This window comes from Ciconia boyciana, chromosome 1 (assembly GCF_034638445.1).
Source record: "Ciconia boyciana chromosome 1, ASM3463844v1, whole genome shotgun sequence".
In the NCBI taxonomy this organism is placed as follows: Eukaryota; Metazoa; Chordata; class Aves; order Ciconiiformes; family Ciconiidae; genus Ciconia; species Ciconia boyciana.
The window spans coordinates 85,405,107-85,425,426 of NC_132934.1; the positions used below are offsets into that span (position 1 = coordinate 85,405,107).

The following is a 20,320-nucleotide window of genomic DNA, read 5'->3' on the forward strand; positions in this document are numbered from 1 at the left end:
CTTTCCAAGCTGAAGATCAGTCCTGGGTGAAATCTCTCAGGCTGATGTCAAGGACCTACTGTCCCCTTTTCACTCTCCTCCTTCATAGGTGGGTGCCCTGATCCTCCAGTACTTTCCTTGACTCCTTGTCCAGTTGATATCTCAATGATGCAGAAAATGCCCTCTCTCTGTTTCATGAAAGGATACGGGTCCTACAAGTCACTGGAGCAGAATTTGAAAGAAGAGCATTCAGTGGAGTGTGCTTGGCCCACCCCTGAAGGGAACAATTATTCATGGCTTATCTTTAATGTTTCCTTCTTCCTTCAGAATATTCTGTGTTGAAAAGTTAAAAAAACATATCAATAAATGTTAATTCTGCTCTTTGCATGAGGCTGTCTTCTGAGAGACAAGTCCCAGCCCCTCACCAACCCAGCCTCTCTGCATGGTAGATTTAACTTTTCAGTGTGTTTGGCACCTGCAGGTGAGAATATTACTGTGAGTGTGCTGAACTGGCCAGGAACAGGAACAACCTAGTGTTCATCTGCAGAGCATCTCCAAACATGTGAGAAAGGCTGTGAACACTTTTGGAGAATCACATGTGAGGGAAGCAACAGAGCAGGCTGTGTAATAGTCAATGCCAACAACTGTTTGCCCAGGATGTAGCAGAAAGGAGGTGAATTTTGGAGATCCTGCTGAGACATGTGGCAGGATTAAGCATGGCAATGAAGGGGAGAGAAAGCAATCAAATATCACATGAAGGATAAAAGCCAGAGTCTCCCCAGGAGGGATTTCTAATATGAGAAAAAGGTAGAAGACCCCTATCAGAGGCATCATTGCAAATCAGACACACAGAATTCTTGAGCAAGTGCTCTGCTTCCCCCAAATTCCCCAAACTTCTGTCTGTATATTCCTCTCCTTTCATCAATGATATCCATACTCCCTGAAGAGCTGGAAGTTTCCAGTTTGGGACTAAAAATACACCCTGAAAAATCAGTTCTGGGTGATTTTTCTTTTTTATTCATCAAAAATCTGAGCACAATTTTGTGTCATTTCCACCTGAAGCAATGTATTTGCCAGGTTTCTCTTTTAGCCATTGGACCAAACGCTTGGCTGTTGGAAGGTCTTGGTCTCTTATTTTCTAGAGTTGCCGGGATCTTTTCACAACAGAGAAAACTTTGTTGTCCTGTTCAACAAGACAGCAAACAAAAACATTGCAATGGACTTCTCTTTTCCATTTCCCCCAGCTCAGTTCTGGAAACCACAGCAGCAGGGTTTTGAGGAAGAAAATGGGGCAGATAAGACACATAGAGAGTGACCAATGTTCTACAGGAGGTTTTAGAGGCAGCTGCAGTTCTGGCTGCTGGGAGGTGGCGTGGGACAGAGCAAACCTTGCACTTGCTTTGCAAGAAAATGTAACTTGCTAGAAACTGTCTCCGTGCCCCAAATTTGGAATGCAAAGTTTTTCTTGAGATGTTTTAACAAAAGAAGGATCTTGGGAGATGATACTGGGTTTGCCTACAGAAGTGCTGAAGGGAAGTTCCTGATCCCATTTCCCTGCAAACACACACACATTCACATACATGCATACACAAGTACAAACCCATTCTTTTACATTAGTTGTATAATACAGCAAATGAAGGTAGACAGAAGAATTGGTCCCTGTCCCTGCTTTGTGCAGCCACTGTTGAAGGATAAGTGGTAAAACTCTGAGCAAGAGTTTCAGCCATGTCTCTCAGTAAAGTCAATGCCCTTGACTAGTCAACCCCAATAGCGGCACTCGGTTTAAGGTAGCAATGGACTCTGTACACAGTAAGTGTTGGCACAGATGTAGAGTAATGCAAAAGCCTTCCTCTTAATGTATTGCTCTTCGATACTGATTTATCTGAAAGAGGTACCTTTCTTCAACATATGAGAAACAGGCATTATGTCTCAAGTCTGTCTTGGTTCAGGAGGCAGTAGATGTCATAACAAGAGGCAGAGGTAGAGATATACAGTCAGGTATAGCACTTTTAGAAAGCTTCAGAAGGACAATCCCTGCATATTTGTCGTGGATGGAGTGATGCACTTCACTAGTAAGAGAGAAGCAAAAAATAGACTTTATTGATATAAAACAGTGAGTTACCAAGGTTCAGTGGTAAATGTGACAGTGGTTTAACAAGATTTGATGGCAAGGTACACTTGATTATTTACTGCATAGAGGACAAGGTCAGACAAAACTGTCGGGGAGACCCTCCCGTTGAGTCATGAGATTCAGAAAGGACCCCCTCGCTTTCTAAACTCCTTCTCAGAGAGGAGCGTAGGTGTGGCTAGATCCAGTCCTAGTCCCAGACTTGGTCAATGGTTTATGTCTAAAGGATTATATATGCACAATCAATCCTTTACATCACTTAGCTAAGATTTCAAAGTTTAGCATGCTATTAGTCACTTACCAAGGATCTGTTGCGGCAAGGAATCTCTCAACCTCGAGGAGTAACCTTGAGAGGTGTCCCTACTCAAGGGGATATCCTGGCTTGCAGCCCACTGCTGTGCAGGAGAGCTCCAAGGGCTCTTGGGCTGCTCACTATTTATGGGGGTAACATGATTTACCCATAGTCATATTTGCATACCGACCACAGATTTTAGTTTCTTCGCTGTGGTTAGGTGGGTGCATTGCACAATAGCCCTTGGCTATTGTGTTGTTATCTGTCTCCTGAATCCACTTTGAGCTGGATGCAGCCATCATGACCAGATGCATCCATTACGACGGTCACTGGTGGTTATCACTGAGCAGGGTTACAGGAGATAAAGGCTGGTGAGGGGAGTGAACAGTGGTGGAGGGGAGAAGCACACCATCACAATATTGAACTAGGAAGCTGGGTGGAAAGGACAAAAAATTTATCAGATTAGCGTACTTCATGATGGCATCTGTAGTCCTTGTTTTCAGGTGGGCATCCTGGCCACATTCCAGCTGCCTGTCAGAACAAGACCTGGATGCTCACAACTCCTTGGCACATTAACTTTTCCTTTGGAAAGGAACACAGGTCTGAGGATAGGGAAGGAGCCACAGTGACTTTCACTTCTGAGGATACATACACTGAAGACATGGTCTGACTGCAGCAAAAACCAGCTTCTAGTTTTCCTCAAGAAACCCTGTGATGTCTTCGAGATGCTGTCATCAGTTGTAAAAAACATCAGAAGAGCCATATTGGAAGGACAGCCTGGGAATACACCTCATTCTCCTGCATATTGCTTCTTTCTGCAGAGGAGAGCACAGCCAGTTCTTCCCACTCCCTCAAGCCTACTCTGCAAGTCTCTTAGAAATTTCCCAGTGGGAATCTTGTTGTGGGGCAGGTGGTGGTGCGCCCTGCTGGTTTTGTCCCACCTGCTCAGATAGCAGCCTAGGTAGAAAGGGAGGTTGGTTTCCTTTCTGCTGCTGGCAAGCACTATGTCCATTGATGGCATCATCAGCAAGAGATGGAAAGAAAATGCCAGGCATCACTGGGGAGAGAGAGAGAAGCAAGAGTAGGAAAGAAGTGACTGATACACCAGGTGGTTGTGCTGCCACTCAGATGGTGCTTGACAGACTGGAGAAATGTGCAGAGAGGAATCTCACAAAGTTCCACAAAGGGAAATGCAAAGTCCTGCACTTTGTGAGGAATAAGCCCATGCACCAGTATGCACTGGGGGCCAACTGTCTGGAAAGCAGCTTTGCAGAGAAGGACTTGGAGTTCCTGGTTGACAACAAGCTGTCCCCACAAGGAAGTCCAACAGCATCCTGGATTACATTAGGAAGAGTGTTGCCAGTAGGTTGAGGGGAAGAATCTTTCTCTGCTCAGCACTGGTGAGGCCACATCTGGAGTGCTAGGTCCAGGTCTGGGTTTTCCAGTACAAGACATGGACTTACTGGAGCAAGTCCAGTGAAAGGCCATGAAGATGCCTAAGATACTGCAGCATTTCAAATATGAGCAGAGGCTGAGAGAGCTGGCATTGTTTAGCCTGGAAAAGGAAAGGCTCAGGTGGATTTTACCAATGTGTAAAAACATCTGATTGGGGGGTGTAAAGAAGATGGATCCAAGCTCTTTTCAGTGGTGCCCAGTGACCCAACAAGAGGCAATAGGCACAAACTGAAACACAGGAAATCATCTCCTAATTCCACAAACTTCTTCCACCAAGTTAGGAATACAGAGACAGAGCAGACAATTTTCTATCCCTTCTTTCTCTTAATCTTCTTTCTGCTGCCTGTGGAATTAATTTTACTAATGAAATGCAACTACAAACATCTGGTCAATGAGGTGAGAGAACATTACAACTTAGATGCGATGTGTATTGTGGCAGATGTAGTTTCTGGCCAAGCAGTACTAGACCTTGCCTTTCAGGTGAGTTTCAATGTCAGAGAATGATTAGTGAGGCAGCATGTGGGCTTCCTCTTCTGCACCTTGCTTATGTACTCCAGTATACTGCTGCATACAATCCCTTCCATAAGGACTTGTGAGACAGCCAATTTTCACCACCACCAATTTCTAGGTACCTACTCAGATTCAACCACTGGCTCTACCTAGAAAGAATCAGTGTGGTCAAAGCGACCCCAGTAAGTCTGCTGCAGAAATGGCAGCAATGCAGAATATATCCCATAAGCAAGGGAACACAGAAAACTCAGGAGGTCAGTGTTTGTGCCTGTACTGTGAAGCTAAAGAGAGATCTAGCTCTACAAACACTATGGCTACTTCTCACAGCCTAAGCACATAAACCTTTGGTGGAGCTAGCAGGGGTGCACAGGAGAGAATTAACACTGCCAGGGTAATATGCCATAGGATAGACTGAGTACAAGCACTCAAAAATGTAAACTCTACCTCCAAGCCTTTTGAGCATAAATGATGTGTAAAGAAATGAATTTTTCAGAAACTTGTACTTAACCTCTAGCAGCTGGGTAGTAAGCTAGAGGAAGAGCAAAATCCCACTGAAGAAAGAAGGTTACTTGGAGTTACTGGACATCTTCCTCCCAACCTCCACAGGAATATTGCAGAGTATTTTGAATGTTTGAAGAGAATAAAAGTAGTTGTGCTCTGTATTAGGGATCCCATTTCCTGTTCTATAGTTATGAATCACATCAGCCAGGAGGCAGACCCTAACTTTGCAGAGGTCAATGCTGAAAGAAGGTTGTAACAAGGTGGGCGTCAGTCTCTTCTCCCAAGTAGCAAGTGACAGGATGAGAGGAAATGGCTTCAAGTTGTGCCAGGGGAGGTTTAGATTGGATATTAGGAAAAATTATTCACTGAAAGTGTTATCAAGCATTGGAACAGGCTGCCCAGGGAAGTGGTTGAGTCACCATCCCTGGAGGTGTTTAAAAGACGTGGAGACGTGGCACTTAGGGACATGGTTTAGTGGCAGACTTGGCAGTGTTAGGTTAATGGTTGGACTCGATGACCTTAAGGGTCTTTTCCAACCTAAATAATTCTATGATTCTATGATTTAGGCCACTCTGCCAAGGTGTGGGTGGTGACAGGCACTGTGACATGCCATAATGCCAAAGCAAGGGGCAGAGGCAGCTAGTTCTTTGTCTTCTGCTGGTGAAGAGTGCTTTGAAAGCCGACGTTCAAGGAACCACAATTGGAACTCATCAGTAAGGTCTGCAAAAACTATAGTTGGTGCAGAAAAGACTCCAGTGAGGATGTGGTAGTGTTGTAGCCCAGACGGGATCATTTTCTAGCCCAGACGGAATCCAAGACATAGCATTAGTAGCAAGGTTTGTTGAAGCCTTAGGCCACAAGCTGTGAACTTTCACCCAAATCCACTGACTGCACTGAACTTTTACTTGGCTACATGAAGGAAGGCCCCTGAAACTGGTGCAAACCAGAAAGATAAGGAAGCTTCAACCTTAGCAGAAGCTGCAACCTTAGAGATAAGAATTGGCCCACCTAGAGACAATGAAAGGGCCCAATGAAGAACGGGAAGACCCCAGACCCTGATACTACTATTGGTCTGAACTGTCTCCTGAGGGGAGTTTAAATTGTAAGGGTATAATTGCCCAGGGATTTTTTTTTTCTGGGTGCCCCTCCGGAGGCACACAGCTCGAGCTGTTTTCACCTCTGTACCAATCAATAAATTTGTCTGGCATTAATGTCGTATCGACATTTAATTAATAAATGTCATATCGGAGACTCTGCTTTGGGAAACCTTGCGTCGAGCCAGAGGCGACAGAAAACACCTGAGAGTGAGTGTGTGTGCGAGCGAGGAGTTGAAAAGGGGCACCCATCAGCTCAGTGGAGCTGCCCACTGCGAAGGGACTCTGGTCCTAGCAGTTAAAGTCTTGGGTGGTGTGTGTGCGACTCCCTGAATGGTGTGTGTGTGCTCGGGCAGCGGCTTCTCCTTTAACAGTAGCTCTAATTCAGACCTTAGACAGACAGACAAAGGTGAATTGAAGCTGTTACAGGAATCATGAGGGTGGTTTAACTCCTCTGGGAGTGCTGTACAAAAAGAGCTCTGTGTTTCCATGGACCAGCCTGCTGCATCTTGGACTTCCAGGACTGACAGTCCCTCACCTTGGCTTCATGTCTAAGAGGGTTGTGAGGAAAATATTCATAAATAAGAACAGAGGTCTCTGTCCATCCAGGATTTCAAGGTCTTTGACACTATGACAAACACAAGAAACACTGAGTGTCATGTTAAAGTCATGAAGCTGAAAGATCAAAAACCTCAGATGAAAAAGGAGCAGAAGTTGCTGTGATGGCCCTTGAGGCCAATTGTTGGTCCCTGAGAGGCTGACAAGGCTAATGTGAGGTGGGGTCAGCTCCAACTCTGAGAAAGCAGCAGCACAGCAACCTGTGGCTCACAGCAGAACCTGGTTGAGCAGAGCCAGCCTGGCTGCACTTGCCCGAGGGACAGACTCTGTTTCTCAGGGAAACTACACTGAATTACCCAATGAGGCAAATAAGTGACCAAAGCCCACTAACCCCTTCAGGTGGAACCTGTTGGGAGTTGCCAAATCCAGTAGCCTGAGAGAGGTGAGGCTGCCACAGCTCTGTTTCCCCTGTTCCAGCCAGTAATGAGGTTGAACATTTATTTCCAGTAAGCAAACACACAAACACACATATACAATACACACTCACATGCAGACTCAGCTAGTCACACAGGCATAATAGCATACAAATAGACAGCACAGACAGAAACACTCAGCACTCATGCAAGCACAAAGAGCACCAGAGGCCTCATCCTGTTATCAGCTCTTTGGCTGATCAGGATGTAGGTCCATTGGTGTGTAGTTACACAACAGGGATCCCCCAGTAACTGGCCTTAGACACTCAGTCTACCCAGTAGCTGTCCCTTGGATCCTATTGTCTTCAGTTGCCTCATGCACAGACACACTCATGCAAATGGACCTTTCAGTCAACCCCAAGACCTTACCAGGAGTTGGCATAGACCTCCTAGTCCCTCCAGTAGTCAAATCACAGACCCTCAAGTCTCCCCAGTACCTGGTCCAAACTTATGGCTGCCTTGATTCCAGAATGCCAAGTGGCTTACCCCACTCACTAGCTGATCCAGCTTGGTATTAGATAGGGTTCATGCTCTGACATACATACCCACACAACACGTACCTGTTCCAGTCTCTCCAGTTCGTAGCACCCCAGACACACAAGCCCCTATAGTTCTTGGTTCCCACTCCAGTTGCTGAGACCCTGAGACCCTCATTCTCTCACTCCCATTGTTTGTACCAAAGATGCATGGACACCTGTGAACCATGGTTAGACCACAGCCTCTAGCACATCAACTCTCACCCTCTTCCTTCTCTGCAGTTACTGGCATCACACATACATGGACCCCTATGACGCCTAGTCCCACTTGTCATTGGCATTTAGACCAAGACAGAGTCCTGTCACCCAGGAAAACAGTCAGAAATTAAGTTGGATAAGACAACAGGATGGACTGCAGTGATCAGGCACAGGATGTGGCCAGACAAGTGTACTGACAAGCAACCTGTTTACATGGGACTTGTCCCTCTTATCCCCTTTTTCCTCTCTTTTCCCACACTTCTTCCTCCCCAAAACACCTTGATCCTTCCCTTCCCCCACCTTTGGTTCCTCACCTCAACATCCCATAAAAAGTCTCACACAATCCCAAAATGCTCTTCCCAGCATCCCATAATGTGTCATATACCCCTGTAGGCAGTAAAGCCCCTCAGTCTGCCAGGTGGTGTGGAGAGCCTCTCCCATTGAGTCATCTTGATGGGTTTCACACCTGGTCCACAGGCTGATCATTGTCCTGTGATAGCCTTAGGAGGAACCAGGTGAGTGTACTCTGTTTCTCTGATTAGGTTACTGCAATTCCCCAACCTGCCATCATCCCTCTGTGCTCCTCTGTGTTTGGGGAGAAGAACCTCTAAGCACATAACCAAACTGAATCCTCAGATGTAGTGGATTGAAAGCTTTCAAATTTTAGGTGTGGTTACCAAAAGCACAGTGCATTTGGAAGCAGGAAGCTACCAATCAGAAAGGCATTTTCCTTACATTTGCTAGACAACTTTAACAGGAGCCACAGAAGAAATCACGTGTTATATTGGGGGAGCTGGCAGCTACTTCAAGAGTTAGGATGTTGATGAGCAAGCCAATAAGTGAGAAACCTGAAAGCTGCTGGTGCCTGCAAACTACAGGATCTCAAATGCACAGTGGCCAGTGTGATAATCATCACCACTCCAGAGCAGATACTGCTGGTGCCTGTTACCCTCAGGTGAATCAAGCAAAGAACAGACTCGGGGACGAAACCTGGGACAAGTGACTACAATGCTGTTTTGCAGGGGTAAGCTTGGCCCTCATAAAACTTCCTGAAGAGAGGAGGAAACTCCTTGTCCAACAGTGGGTCTCCAGGGGAGGCATATTAACTCTAGGGCTAGTTGTACGACATAGGGGGAAGAGGTAAATGGTGCTGTTCTGCTTACAGCTAGAGCATTTGGCTTAGCCAGAGTCAGAGGGGAATGGGAGGAATCTGAGGCAAAGTAAGAAAAACACTGAAAAGTCTGTTAAGTAGGACCTGTGAGGAAAGATGAGGCTTGGCACTGGGAAAAAGCAGTTAGAAGAGGGGAGGAGAGAAACATCTTAGCCACAAAGAGGCTGTGAAGAACGCAGCAGTTATGTTCCCACCAGAGGACACTGGAGGACATTAACTCAAGTGGCAGCAGAGAAGGATTTTGTTCTACATGAGATACACCACTGTCCTGTGAAGCTGGAGAGGACTGGAGCACCAGGAAGAGGAAGGAAGGCAATTTCCAGCACTGCATTTCTCCAGTTCCCTGATACCACCACAAGTCTCTGCTGACCACTACTTTCTGACAGCTATCTGTGATACTGCTTCGTGTTGGCTTGTGTTGTTGACAGTATCCTGTGGAATTAAGTCAAATCCCTACAAGTGTCAATACTACACCAGTGGAAATAGCCCATCAACCAGTGGGGGTGGCTAGTTTCCAAAAAAGGACCCCTGAATCTTCCCACCTGTCAGATTACATGGTTGAACAGCATCAGGCAGTTATGAACCCCAGGAACCTCATCACTGAAAATGGATCAGGAGTCCAGGTGTCCAAGACAGCTCCCAGGCAGACATGGGGGTCTGGGAGACAGCTACGGGGAAGACTGGAAGTCTTGACCAGCTACAGGAGAGACCTTTTTCTCTTTGTGTCTGGCATGAGACAATATAGGGAAGGCCAGGGGGTTTAGGGGCCAGCTATGTGTAGACTGAATGACTAAGCCTTGCTACTGGAGGGGTCCATATTGCATATGTGTAAACATATTTTTTTCTGCTAGCAGACTTTCATCCTGCTACCAGCCAGAGAGGGAAACAGGATCAGGCTGTTCCTGCTGTTTGTGTTTATGTCAGTGCTTTCTGTCTGTGTTGACCTGTGCGGCTGCTTATATGTACATACTCTTTTTCTTCTATGTGTATCTGTATATGTACATATTGTACATACATGCTCAGTCCCACTACCAGCTGGAGCTGGGGACATGGAGCTGCAGCAGCCTTGCCTTTGCTGGGCTATGGGATTCAGCAGCTCCTGCCACCACCCACTGCTGTTCACAGAACAACTCCCATTGATTGGTTTAGGAAGGCAGATCTCTTGATCACCTTGTCTTTAGCACAAATTCTCCCCTCTCTTTGGGACACAGAGAAAGGATTCTCCTCATACTTGGTCAACCATGTGCAGGTCAGACTCCTGGCACATGTTCCTGTTACTCTCCTGGGCAAGACTTTCAGCCATGGAAACAAATACTCATAATTATATCTCTAGAGCTGTTTTCCTGTGCAACAGTCCCCTCCAGAGCTTTGGCTGTGTGCAATGGGACTGTGTAGCCAGGTTGTCGCTGAGGGGTTTACTCTCACTGGGTGGATGCAACGTGTACTGCAGTAGTTGCGTCAGGCTCTATCCTGGCACAGGAACATCATTTGATCCTGCTTATACAAAACAGCTGCAGCTTAGAGAGGAAAAGAGAGAGAGCGTGCGCACAAAGACTTTTCATTGGTCTAATATTGTATTTTCCCTTGTATAGGAAATCAGTATTTATTCAGCAAAACCAATGCAAGAAGAGGACATTCTCTGTGTGCCCCAGGAAAAAGCAGAAACCTCTGCTCAAGGAGACAAAGGAAATTGCAGCTTTGAGCATTTGTCTTCCATTCCTGTGTCTTCTTTCTGGAGAATTCAACCTCTTTTCAGCCAGTGGCTGCTGGACGGACTCAGGGAGAAAAGGACACAGGAGTCCAGGACCTGCTTTGATGACCCTGAGCCTTCATGTGTTCCCTGAGCCGATACGTGCACTGGGGATATTGGACAGGGTGATATTACTTCCACTCACATCATCCCACCCAGCAGAGTGAAGATGCAGGATCCAGGGCCCCCATCCCTTCCAAAACAGCCCTGAGCTGTTCCCAGCTCACTGCTCATCCCTCAGTTTTACTCAGGATGAGGGTTGCTTCATCACACAGTTACTGCTGCAGCTTCACAAATTCGATAATGGTGCTCGCATCGGATATCATTCCAGTTGCGTATGTTTGACATCTTATGGATTACAACGCACTTCTCCACAGTCACATTAGTTGGTTCCCCTGACCGCCAGAACCTGAGATAGAGACAGACATGTTACTCTCCATCGTACCCCGTAGAGCACTGCTGGAAAAGGCCACAGCGGGATGCAAGGCTTGGAGGGGAGAGAGGAAAATTCCAGATGCTGCGTCATGGACAGAAGCAGTATCCTTCCTCCCGCTCTGCTGTCCCACTGGCACCAGTCTTATGTGGAAACCTGCCTTCTTCCTACAGCCAACACAACAGGGCCTTGCTCAGTCCTGGTGGGGGGAGCTGCTCACCACCGCTCACCCCACGCACTTCACACCCAGCAGAGGCATGTGTCTGCCTCCAGGGCCCGTTTGTCCTCCAGAAGGAGACGCAGCAAGGACAGCCCTGGAGATCTCTCCCTGTGCCCCATCTCTCCCACAGCATCACAGCACTGGCCATGCCTGTGCATATATATGCACATGCGCATGGCAGGGGCAGTATGGAGGTCAGGCAAGGCTGGTCATCTCTGAAGGGTTGTTCCTGCTGGCGAGATGCAGCTTCTTCTGTGCCTGCAGCATTGACGGCCACGTCACAGCTAGTTAACTAACAACCACTAACCAGCATGGATGGGGCTGAGTGAACCTGCTGTCCCACACAGCCCCCTCCTGCTCCATCATCATCCTCTCACAAGGATTTGTCTCACCTCCCTCTCATGCACCAACAGACACCCTCACATCACTCCTACTCTCGTGCACTACCAGGAGCCGCACTAAACACTCTCCATTCGGGGATACTCACGCTGCTGTCTCATTATATGGAGTCCGGTCCGCCCACTGCCACTGGCCCACCACCGGTGCACTCAGACCGATGTAGTGATTGAATCCTAGTGCAGAGTGTCGTACCTCTTCAGTGAGGAAAACCTGGTAATCAGGGAGAGTGCAATGTCCATGAGGTGCAGGACTGAGCAGAGGGAGGCACAGGAGTCCCTGTGGGGTGGGGCTGGTGGCAGAGGGGAGCCGGTGCTGCAGGGATGCAGAAGGGACATCCCTCCTCCCCTGCAGGAGCAAGGAGGGGCTCTGAGTCCCCTGCAGGGCCTGGCACTGTGTCTCTGGCTGCTGTGCCCCTCTCTCAGCCCTGCACGTACCTGCTCTGCTTTGGTGTTGATCACCACCAGGTGGGAGCCCATCCCAGTGCAGTTCTGCACACTGTCAGCCCAGGGCATCGTATCATCCGACAGATAATAGCAGCTTCCTTGAAAGCGTTTCCAGCCCTTTGGGCAGCATGTCCAGCCTCGCCCTGTGCGGGGAGAGACCACGAGATGAATGCTGACAACAAGCGGGATGGTGACTGCAAGGATCCCTGTTCTCCAGGGACAATGCTCATGTTCTCCTTAGATCACTTTTCCTGAAAGAAAGGGCTTGAATAAACAAGGATAGTACAGATATTTCTTCCATTTGCTTTGGGGTATGACCAGTGAGGTTTGTGTACACAAATCCATAGTAATCCTTGTAACACGATCTCAGGTCTTGACTTGACAAAGACAAAGGTATTTTGGTGATCCGGTTTGACCTCTCCTTGTACAGTCTCCGTTAGGCCTTTAGCCCCAGGGAACTGGGAATATTGCTTCTTTCCCTGACCAGAGCTGCACTTTTATTATTGCTCCATCGCTAACCTTCCCTGTGCGGCTGTGTGCTGTCCCTTCTGTTTTGCCAGTGTTCACAGCCACCCTGCCCTCCAGGACATTAACATGGCCCTCTCCTCCCCCCAAGCTGCTTGCAGGAAATCCTTTTTCTCCCCACCTCTCTCCTGTGGACTCTGCTTCTCCGGAGCGTGCTCCCGCTGCTGCTTGCTGTCATGGCAGACCCCAGCATTCATTGTCCTCGTCCCAAAGACCTCCCGCACCCCTGCCAGCACTACTGACCTTTGCCTTGCGGCACCGCTGAGACACACTGCCACTCCATGAATTTCTGCTGCAGGGCTGCGGGCTGGTCACCACTATGGGAGCAGGGAGCAACTGGAAAGGGAGAGGAAAGGCGGCGGGATTACCCCTTCCTCCTGGCTCCTCACACACCGTCTCTGGGCTTCACTCTGGTTTCCCTACTGCCCCACCAAGCACTGTCTCAGCACCGCCTCTCCTCGGGCTGTCTCTTTCCATTTCACAGTGGTAACTGCCATCCTCTCGGCAAAGGGAACAGGCATTTCTGCTCCCAGCACCCCACGGCTGCCCGCAAGGACTCCTCCACCCACTGACTGACAAGATCTGGCCAGGATGGCCTGGCCAACAAAGCTAGAGAAACCTGCGACCCACCCAAGCAGCGCCTGGTGCCGTAGCCAGCCTGGGTTTGTCAACAGAGTCTGTCCCAGCACCGAGCAGCTGACATCAGGCCCCCTCGGGTGCTGTGGAGCTGAAGGCGTGGGGTTAGCGTATCCCTGCTCCAAGGCTCTGAGAAAACTGGCCCGAACAAGTGGTATGGCTGCCTCCCCTGGCAGAAAGAGACAATCTTTCATGTCAGAGAGCAGAAGGACCACTGGAAGGACATCACACTGAGGACATGCCAGACAGGGTGGGATTGATTCCACCCAACCACAGGCATTTACCATGTAGATACCTACAGCCGAGCTGCCTGTCTAAATCCCTTTTCAATCAGGGAATAAACAGCAGCGCTTCAGTGTTGTGTAGACATCAACAGTAGTTTGGAAGAGTAACATTAGATGGGTCTATTTCCTCAGCAACAAAGACAGTCCAGGTGAAGGTAATCACATACAGCTAGAGCTGCTGAAACCAGGGTGGAAGGTAAACTCCTAGGACTTACTAGCCAGTTTATGGGGAATAATACAGTGTTGGTGACAAGTGTCAGCAGGCCACATCCACAACCCAAAGGACTGTAGAGTCATCACTAACTCAAACACTCAGGGATATTGATTGGAAGCTGATCAGGGTGTGCTAAGTAATACAGATGTCTATTTTTATCAACCGTTTCACTTAGAATTATTGTTACTAGTGAGGAGGGCAGAGTAATCATAGTGGTCTCTGTGACGGATGAGTGAATTCCTATAACGGAAGAAGGCTCAGAGGAGATGGGCAAGGGCGATGTGTGACTGACCACACCTCTTGCAAAGAAAGGTGACCTTATCTCAACAGAAAGGGGCCAGTCGGTGGCCTTTGTTGTAGTTCAGTTGAGTGAATCAACCAGTTGTATCAGGTGAGTGAATTGACCAGCTGTGTAACTGTTCATCCCTCTAAAAAAATCAAAAAGAGGGCAATGTCTCCCTAAGTTACCAGACCAGCATGGGGCAAGCGTATACGTGGCTCAGCCCAAAATAGTGTAAAGAACTGAATGACTAACAACAACATGTCTGAAGAAAGCAATGAGCCCGAGCTGGCTCTGACCCACATATTCCTTCTGGGTCACTGGGGACACCCAGTGTCTTGATGTTGAGCATATTGCAGAGACTGGTAATGAGAATCACATCTGTATTGGGATTCAACTGTGCATTGCAATTGCTACCCACAACCCAGGATACCTCATCATCTGTCAGATAATAGCAGCTTTTTTGAAAGCATCTCCAGACCTTCAGGCAGCATGTCTAGCCTCGCTCTGTGCGGGAGGAGACTGCAGAGATGAATGCTAATAGCAAGAGAGATGGTGACTGCAAGGACCCCTCTTCTCCAGCAACAATGCTCAACTGTTCTTCCCAGTTCACTGTGCAGGGTAGTGACCTCCCCTACAGTTTGGTTCCTGCCCCAACAAGGACAGAAAAGTTAGATGTTACTGGAGATCAAGCTCAGTAACTCCCATGCGTTGTTTCAGGGGTTGCTGACCTGTTCTAGTCACGCATCTTGATGCTTGTCATTAAACAAACCCCAAATTGTTCTCCTGAAGTAGTCTCAACCCTTCACCTGGAACAAGCCTGTGGTAGTCCCCTCGGCCTCAGCCACAAGGATTGCTTCCTCACCAGCAACCTGAAAAACTCCTCTTTCATACCTTATTGCTAACACCCTATGCTCCTCTTCCCCTGTGATATTCATACCTACGCTGCCCTGACAGGACTCCACAACTCCACCTCTGTCTTCTTAGACACTGCATAGAGGCTCCAGTTTTCCTCTCCTCTCCTCAGGAGTCCCTCCCAGCCCTGTCCATCTGCTTGACCTTTAGCCAGATGTTGAAGGGCCCTTTCTCCTGGCTCCAGACTCTCATGTCTGCTCATTCCCGTCTCCCAGGCACTGACCATTGCCTTCAGCCATGCTCAGAGCTATGATGGAGGGGGACAACTCCAAAGGGAGAGGAAGCATTAGAGAGATGGTTTAGGTTGGAAGGGATCTCTGGAGGTCATCTTGTCCAACCCCTTGCTCAACCAGGGCTACCTAGAGCCAATTACCCAGGATCATGTCCAGATCGCTTTAAAATATTTCCAAGGATGGAGACAGCACAACCTCTCTGGGCAACCTGTACAAGTGCTTAGTCACCTTCACAGTAAAAAGGTGTTTCCTGATGTTCAGGGGGATGTTCTTGTGTTTCAGTTTGTGCGCATTGCTTCTGGTTCCGGTTACTGGGCACCACTGAAAGGAGCCTGGCTCCGTCTTCTTTGCACTTTCCCTTCAGTTATTTACACATATTGGTAAGATCCCCCTGAGCCTTCTCCAGGCTAGACAGTCCCAGCTCTCTCAGCCTCTCCTCATAGGAGAGATGCTCCAGTGCCTTCATTATCTTCGTGGCCCTTTGTCAGACTCTCTCCACTATGTCCATGTCACTCTTGTACTGAGGACCCCATCACTCGACACAGTACTCCAGGTGTGGCTTCACCAGCGCTGATCAGAGGGGAAGGATCAGCTCACTTGACCTGCTGGAAACATTCCTCTAATGCAGCCCAGGATACCATTAGCCTTCTTTGCAGCAAGGGCACATTGTTGGCTCATGTTCAATTTGGTGTCCAAATTGGTCCTTTTCTGCCAAGTTGCTTTCCAGCTGGATGGAGAGAGGTCACAGACTACAGGTAAAAGTGAGGGCTGCGGGAGCAGGGGGAATCAGCCACCTAACCTCCAAGTTGCCTGCATTGTAACTGCTCTCTTCTGCCTGCCAGTTAAGTCCTGACAGGTTATGGCTGTTCTAGGGTTAGCCATGTGGCCATGTGGCCAATGGACAGGATTTTGAGCATGTGGAGATTTAAGCAGCACAGCATGGGGGAGTGATGAGGCACTGCCAAATGAAGCCAGAGTGAATGGCACCAACTAGTGCTCTGGGGCCTGCTGGTAGGATGCAGCTTTAAAACATTGCCATGTAGGAGCTCAGGATAGGACTCATGTTCAGGATGTCTTGTGCATTTAGCAATGCTGTACAGCATGAGCAAAGTGTAGGTGATGTTTTTATTGAGAGGAACACTCTGCATTGAAAATGGGGTAAAGCAAAATTGCAAATTTTGTGTGGCCCAGAAATCACAGGTTTGCACTAATGATTAGGGGACCATCTTGATTTGGATTTTTATCCTCAGTCTTTCTCCCACAGTGAGTAGGACAGGAAACATATTCTCTCCTAAATGACAGCTTAGCTTTCTGTTTACAAGTGTCAGTCACTGAGAAAAATCCCAAGCAGGAGTCTTGTGGAAAGACTGCAAGTAGCCAGACAACTCACATCCGAAGCATAACTATCTGCATGTGAAAAGGCAACCGTAACGGCTTATGCAAGCCTTAACGGCTTATGCAAGTCAGGGCAAGGGTGGCTTGCACCAGTCCTGGGAAGGACTGTCCAGGGAACTCCAGGGACCATGCTGTTCACCTGGCCAGTGCTGAGTCAGCGGGAATGAGATGGGATCAGTAGGCACTCCAACTCCTGAGGCCACACAAAGGAGTAGTGGAGCAGTTGTGCAGCAAAATTCTTCCTCACCTAGAGACTAGGGCCAGGGGTCCCCCTGGAAGGCCATAGCCTGTGTATCTTAAGAAGGCTCCTTCCCATCTCACACCAGGGATGTTGTGGGGCAGGGATTCTACCCATCCTAGTAGGAACCAGCTCACACCCTCATGCACAACAGTGTATTATTGCTCCTTAAGTTCCTCAGCCCAGCAACTATCACGCAGCAACATCATCAGACTGTGAGGATCCCTGCAGCAGAGAGGCACAGTGGCCACATGCAGTTGCTACCACACTAACCAGCAATGTTTGTACAGCTGTGAACTGTTTAAGCAGAAAGAAGCCAAATCAGCTGTCACATGGTCAAGACAGTTTCCAAAAAGGCAATTGAACTTCTCTAATCACGTCTTCTTCTCCCACTACTCCCCTCTCCCCCAGTTCCTTCCACCTCCAGGCAAAATAAATAAATTCAAGAACCCACCGAGCCAGATGGATATGAGACTTGCTTTGAGGACAATGGCAGAAATGAGCAGGACCAAAGAGCTAAGCAGTGGACAGCTTCTCTTCTCTACTGGGGCTGAAAAACAAAAGGCAAGAGCAGGAATCACACACTGCCTTAAGACAAGGACAGGACTGACCAGGAAACTCAGCAGCCCTCACCAGACAGCTGGCCTCCTACAACACAGTGTCTGGAGTGAAAGGTGTGGAGTCCCACAGACCCTTTTGTAGTATCTGGGCACTGAAGGGCAGCAAGCCATAGTGTCTCTGCTTTGCTGGAGCTCCTCTCCTTCCCCCTTTCCCCTGAGCTCTTGTCCAACGCTTCACACCCCGGCTCCCTTCTCTCCCCTCTCTAGCCATTGCTGCCCTCTCATGCTCTTCTGTCCCATGCTAGTCACAGTCCACGTCAGCTGCAGAGAGAGGGTCCCTTGCACTCATGATAACCACCAGCACTGGTTCCAACTAGGTGGGGTATGGGACTTGGACACTGCTCACCTTAGCATTGCTTAGAAGCTCAAGAGAGTGGACACCTGTCCAGTCTCCTACCACCAGTTCCCAGAGCCTCATCCGCCCTTGTTCCCACCCTGCCTAGACATGACAGTAGAGAGGCAATCCTCACCATCACCTGCAGCCCCTCGACTGGCGCTCCCTCCAGGGGTCATCATCTCTGATGAAGAGTTGCTTTTCTCTCCACTGAGTCCCAGGAACGCAGGGTGTCACTGGTACATGGCTCTTGTATCGCAGAGAGAACTACACACAGCTGGTCGTCCCTCATTACGGAAGTTCAATGACTTCTGATGCAATGTGGTGGCAGAGGCTTAGAGAACAAAATGACCAAGCACCCTCTAGAATAGGGACACACATAATTGTTGTCTCACAAACGGAGTTCATTACCCGGTGTGCAACACTCAATACGCACACAGAGCCAAGATACCAGTTTATTTCAAATTTTGCACAAGACCAGGTGCTAGGTGGTAGCTCCACAAAGCTAGCGCACTGCTTGTTCATACAGGTGCAGTATTTATACAGTCTAGTTATGCATATGCATAAGTAATTACACAAAGCAGTTTTCTGTTGGTCTACATTTTCTCGTCTTATTCTTAAAGCTACAGTACTACTTTAATATTCTACACATGCCCAAAGGTGAGGGGTCTCTGCTTGGGCCAGGGTCTCCAGCTCAACAGGTGTGACTCTTAGTATTATAATGAGGATAGTTTGCGTGAGGGTGCTTTTTATCACACTTCTACTAGTTGTTTCAGATGGTTCCCAAAACATCTTAATTAGCTTACATATTTCTCCAGGATGTGTTTCACTCCCAAGGACAGTAATTCTTGATTAGACGTTCCATGTTCCAGTATGAATCCCCCTTATCAACTTTACGTATGTCTCAGCCTTCCATTATCTTTAGAGCACTCATCATAGCCAAGAGCCTATGCCAGACCAATCCTCCATACATACTTGTACAATGCTGAATTTGATTGACTACGTAATCACTTCACCTTCTGTGCCATTTCTCAGGTGACAGTCATTGTAAAGCAAGCACTGAAAGCCCTGAACTTCATGCAGCAGATTCTCATAGAAAGAGAAAGAAAGAGATTGGACAGAGGAACTCTGCATCAGCTCTATCATGCACTGGTCGTGCACATTCAGCTAGTTTTACCACCTGCAGTCTTAACCTTGCATCAGTTGGTTTGCTTCCTGGAAAAAGAATGGTTAATAAAGGAACAGCCCCGTTCTTCACTTTTGGAGCTTCAGTAATCATTCGTGCAAACCGGTCATTTCTGGGCCACGTGCACTTTTTTCATGAATACGAGAGCCAATGGTAAGTGTTAGCTGTGCAGCAGTATCACCTCCACCCACCAGAAAGGCCTGAGAAGAAAAACAGAAAGAAATAGAAAGCTATTTCTTTTCTGTGCAGGTTACTTTTGACTGCGGGGGAGGGATGAAGGGGGAGAGTTTTTCCTCTCTCTTGTGATTTTTTGTTTAATTATCTACATGTACTTTGTTACTGTCACTTTCTGGGAATTCTTCCTGATGTTTCACTTCCCAAAGCATCTCCAACCCTCACCTCTAAAGCCTCCTTCAAAATCTGCACAATAAATAACAATGTTCTGCCAGCAGTTCCTACCAGGTGAGTCGCTTGGTTTTTATTACCCCAGCTCCACACATCTGTTCCTTCTGTTTCAACATTTTGTGGACAATAATGGAAGGAGATTCCCAAGTACAGGTGGAACATGGGAAGTTTAGGACTACAATGAACAAACCAGGAGATGTTTTTAACTGTGACATGATAATATCGGAGCAAGCATTGAATCCACCTACTGTTCCACCTCTGGCTGACATATTACAGGACTGGAATTTTACTGCCACCCATCCACTTGTTCAAAAATATAATCTGCTTTTCCTCAGTAATGTAGTAAAATGTCTTCAGACACCACTGAGCTGAGTTGCTCAGTGTCAAGCTACTGTGCCAACTAATGTGTCTAGCTTTTCTGTCCCCTTATCTTGGAGGGAGCGGTTGTCTTTCTTTCATCTTCAGTCCCCTAGCAGGGAAGAGAGGCAGACATCATCCCATTTCTTGGGTGGCTCTGAAACTAGATTCCAGCTTTGCCCAGCAGTCTTATTGTGTCTGAAGACAACAATACCTTGGCACTAAGTTTCATTTGCAAAAGGAAAACTCTCAAGAGGAAACCTCACCTAGGATTTCCCTACCTGCATGTGGAGAAAAGGGGTGTTACTCCTCTACCTGCCTAGCAGGAAAGAACTCCTCCATCCAGCCTTGGTAGGGAAAGAATTACCATTGGACATCTGCAGAGAGTGACTGGTGACTCCTCACAGCAAGGAGGAGAGGAGCTCCTATGAGGTGAGGTCTCTGGGAGTTAGAGGCGAGAGAGAAGATAAAACTCAGGAAGGAGGAGAACCATCAGAAAGCACTGAAGATGTGGAGCCAGTTGAAGTCTAGTGGAAGGCAGAGTCCCACTGGAGAGCA

The 20,320-nt window shown here is 48.0% G+C and overlaps 1 protein-coding gene across 2 annotated transcripts; it reads right to left on the bottom strand.

Moving 5' to 3' along the window:
* Positions 1-10,501: 10,501 nt before the first annotated feature.
* LOC140646611 (C-type lectin domain family 4 member E-like) lies at positions 10,502-18,045 on the bottom strand. Of its 2 annotated transcripts, none has more exons than XM_072850818.1 (6): positions 17,951-18,045; positions 17,315-17,410; positions 12,909-13,001; positions 12,132-12,283; positions 11,786-11,907; positions 10,502-11,054 (listed from the first exon to the last, which is right to left on the bottom strand). In XM_072850818.1, the coding sequence occupies exons 1-6, from the start codon at positions 17,994-17,996 to the stop codon at positions 10,913-10,915; spliced, it is 651 nt and encodes a 216-aa protein (XP_072706919.1). In that variant the 5' UTR covers positions 17,997-18,045; the 3' UTR covers positions 10,502-10,912. The 2 variants fall into 2 exon arrangements, with proteins under 2 accessions (XP_072706919.1, XP_072706928.1); XM_072850827.1 differs by having other exon boundaries at positions 17,957-18,029.
* Positions 18,046-20,320: the final 2,275 nt, after the last annotated feature.

Coding starts and splice junctions, on each gene's coding strand:
- LOC140646611 (XM_072850818.1), bottom strand. CDS start 17,996: ATGATGACCCCTGGAGGGAGCGCCAGTCGAGGGGCTGCAGGTGATG. Junction 11,908..12,131: donor TCAACACCAAAGCAGAGCAG/GTACGTGCAGGG, acceptor CCTGATTACCAG/GTTTTCCTCACTGAAGAGGT. Junction 11,055..11,785: donor CCATATAATGAGACAGCAGC/GTGAGTATCCCC, acceptor TCTCTATCTCAG/GTTCTGGCGGTCAGGGGAAC.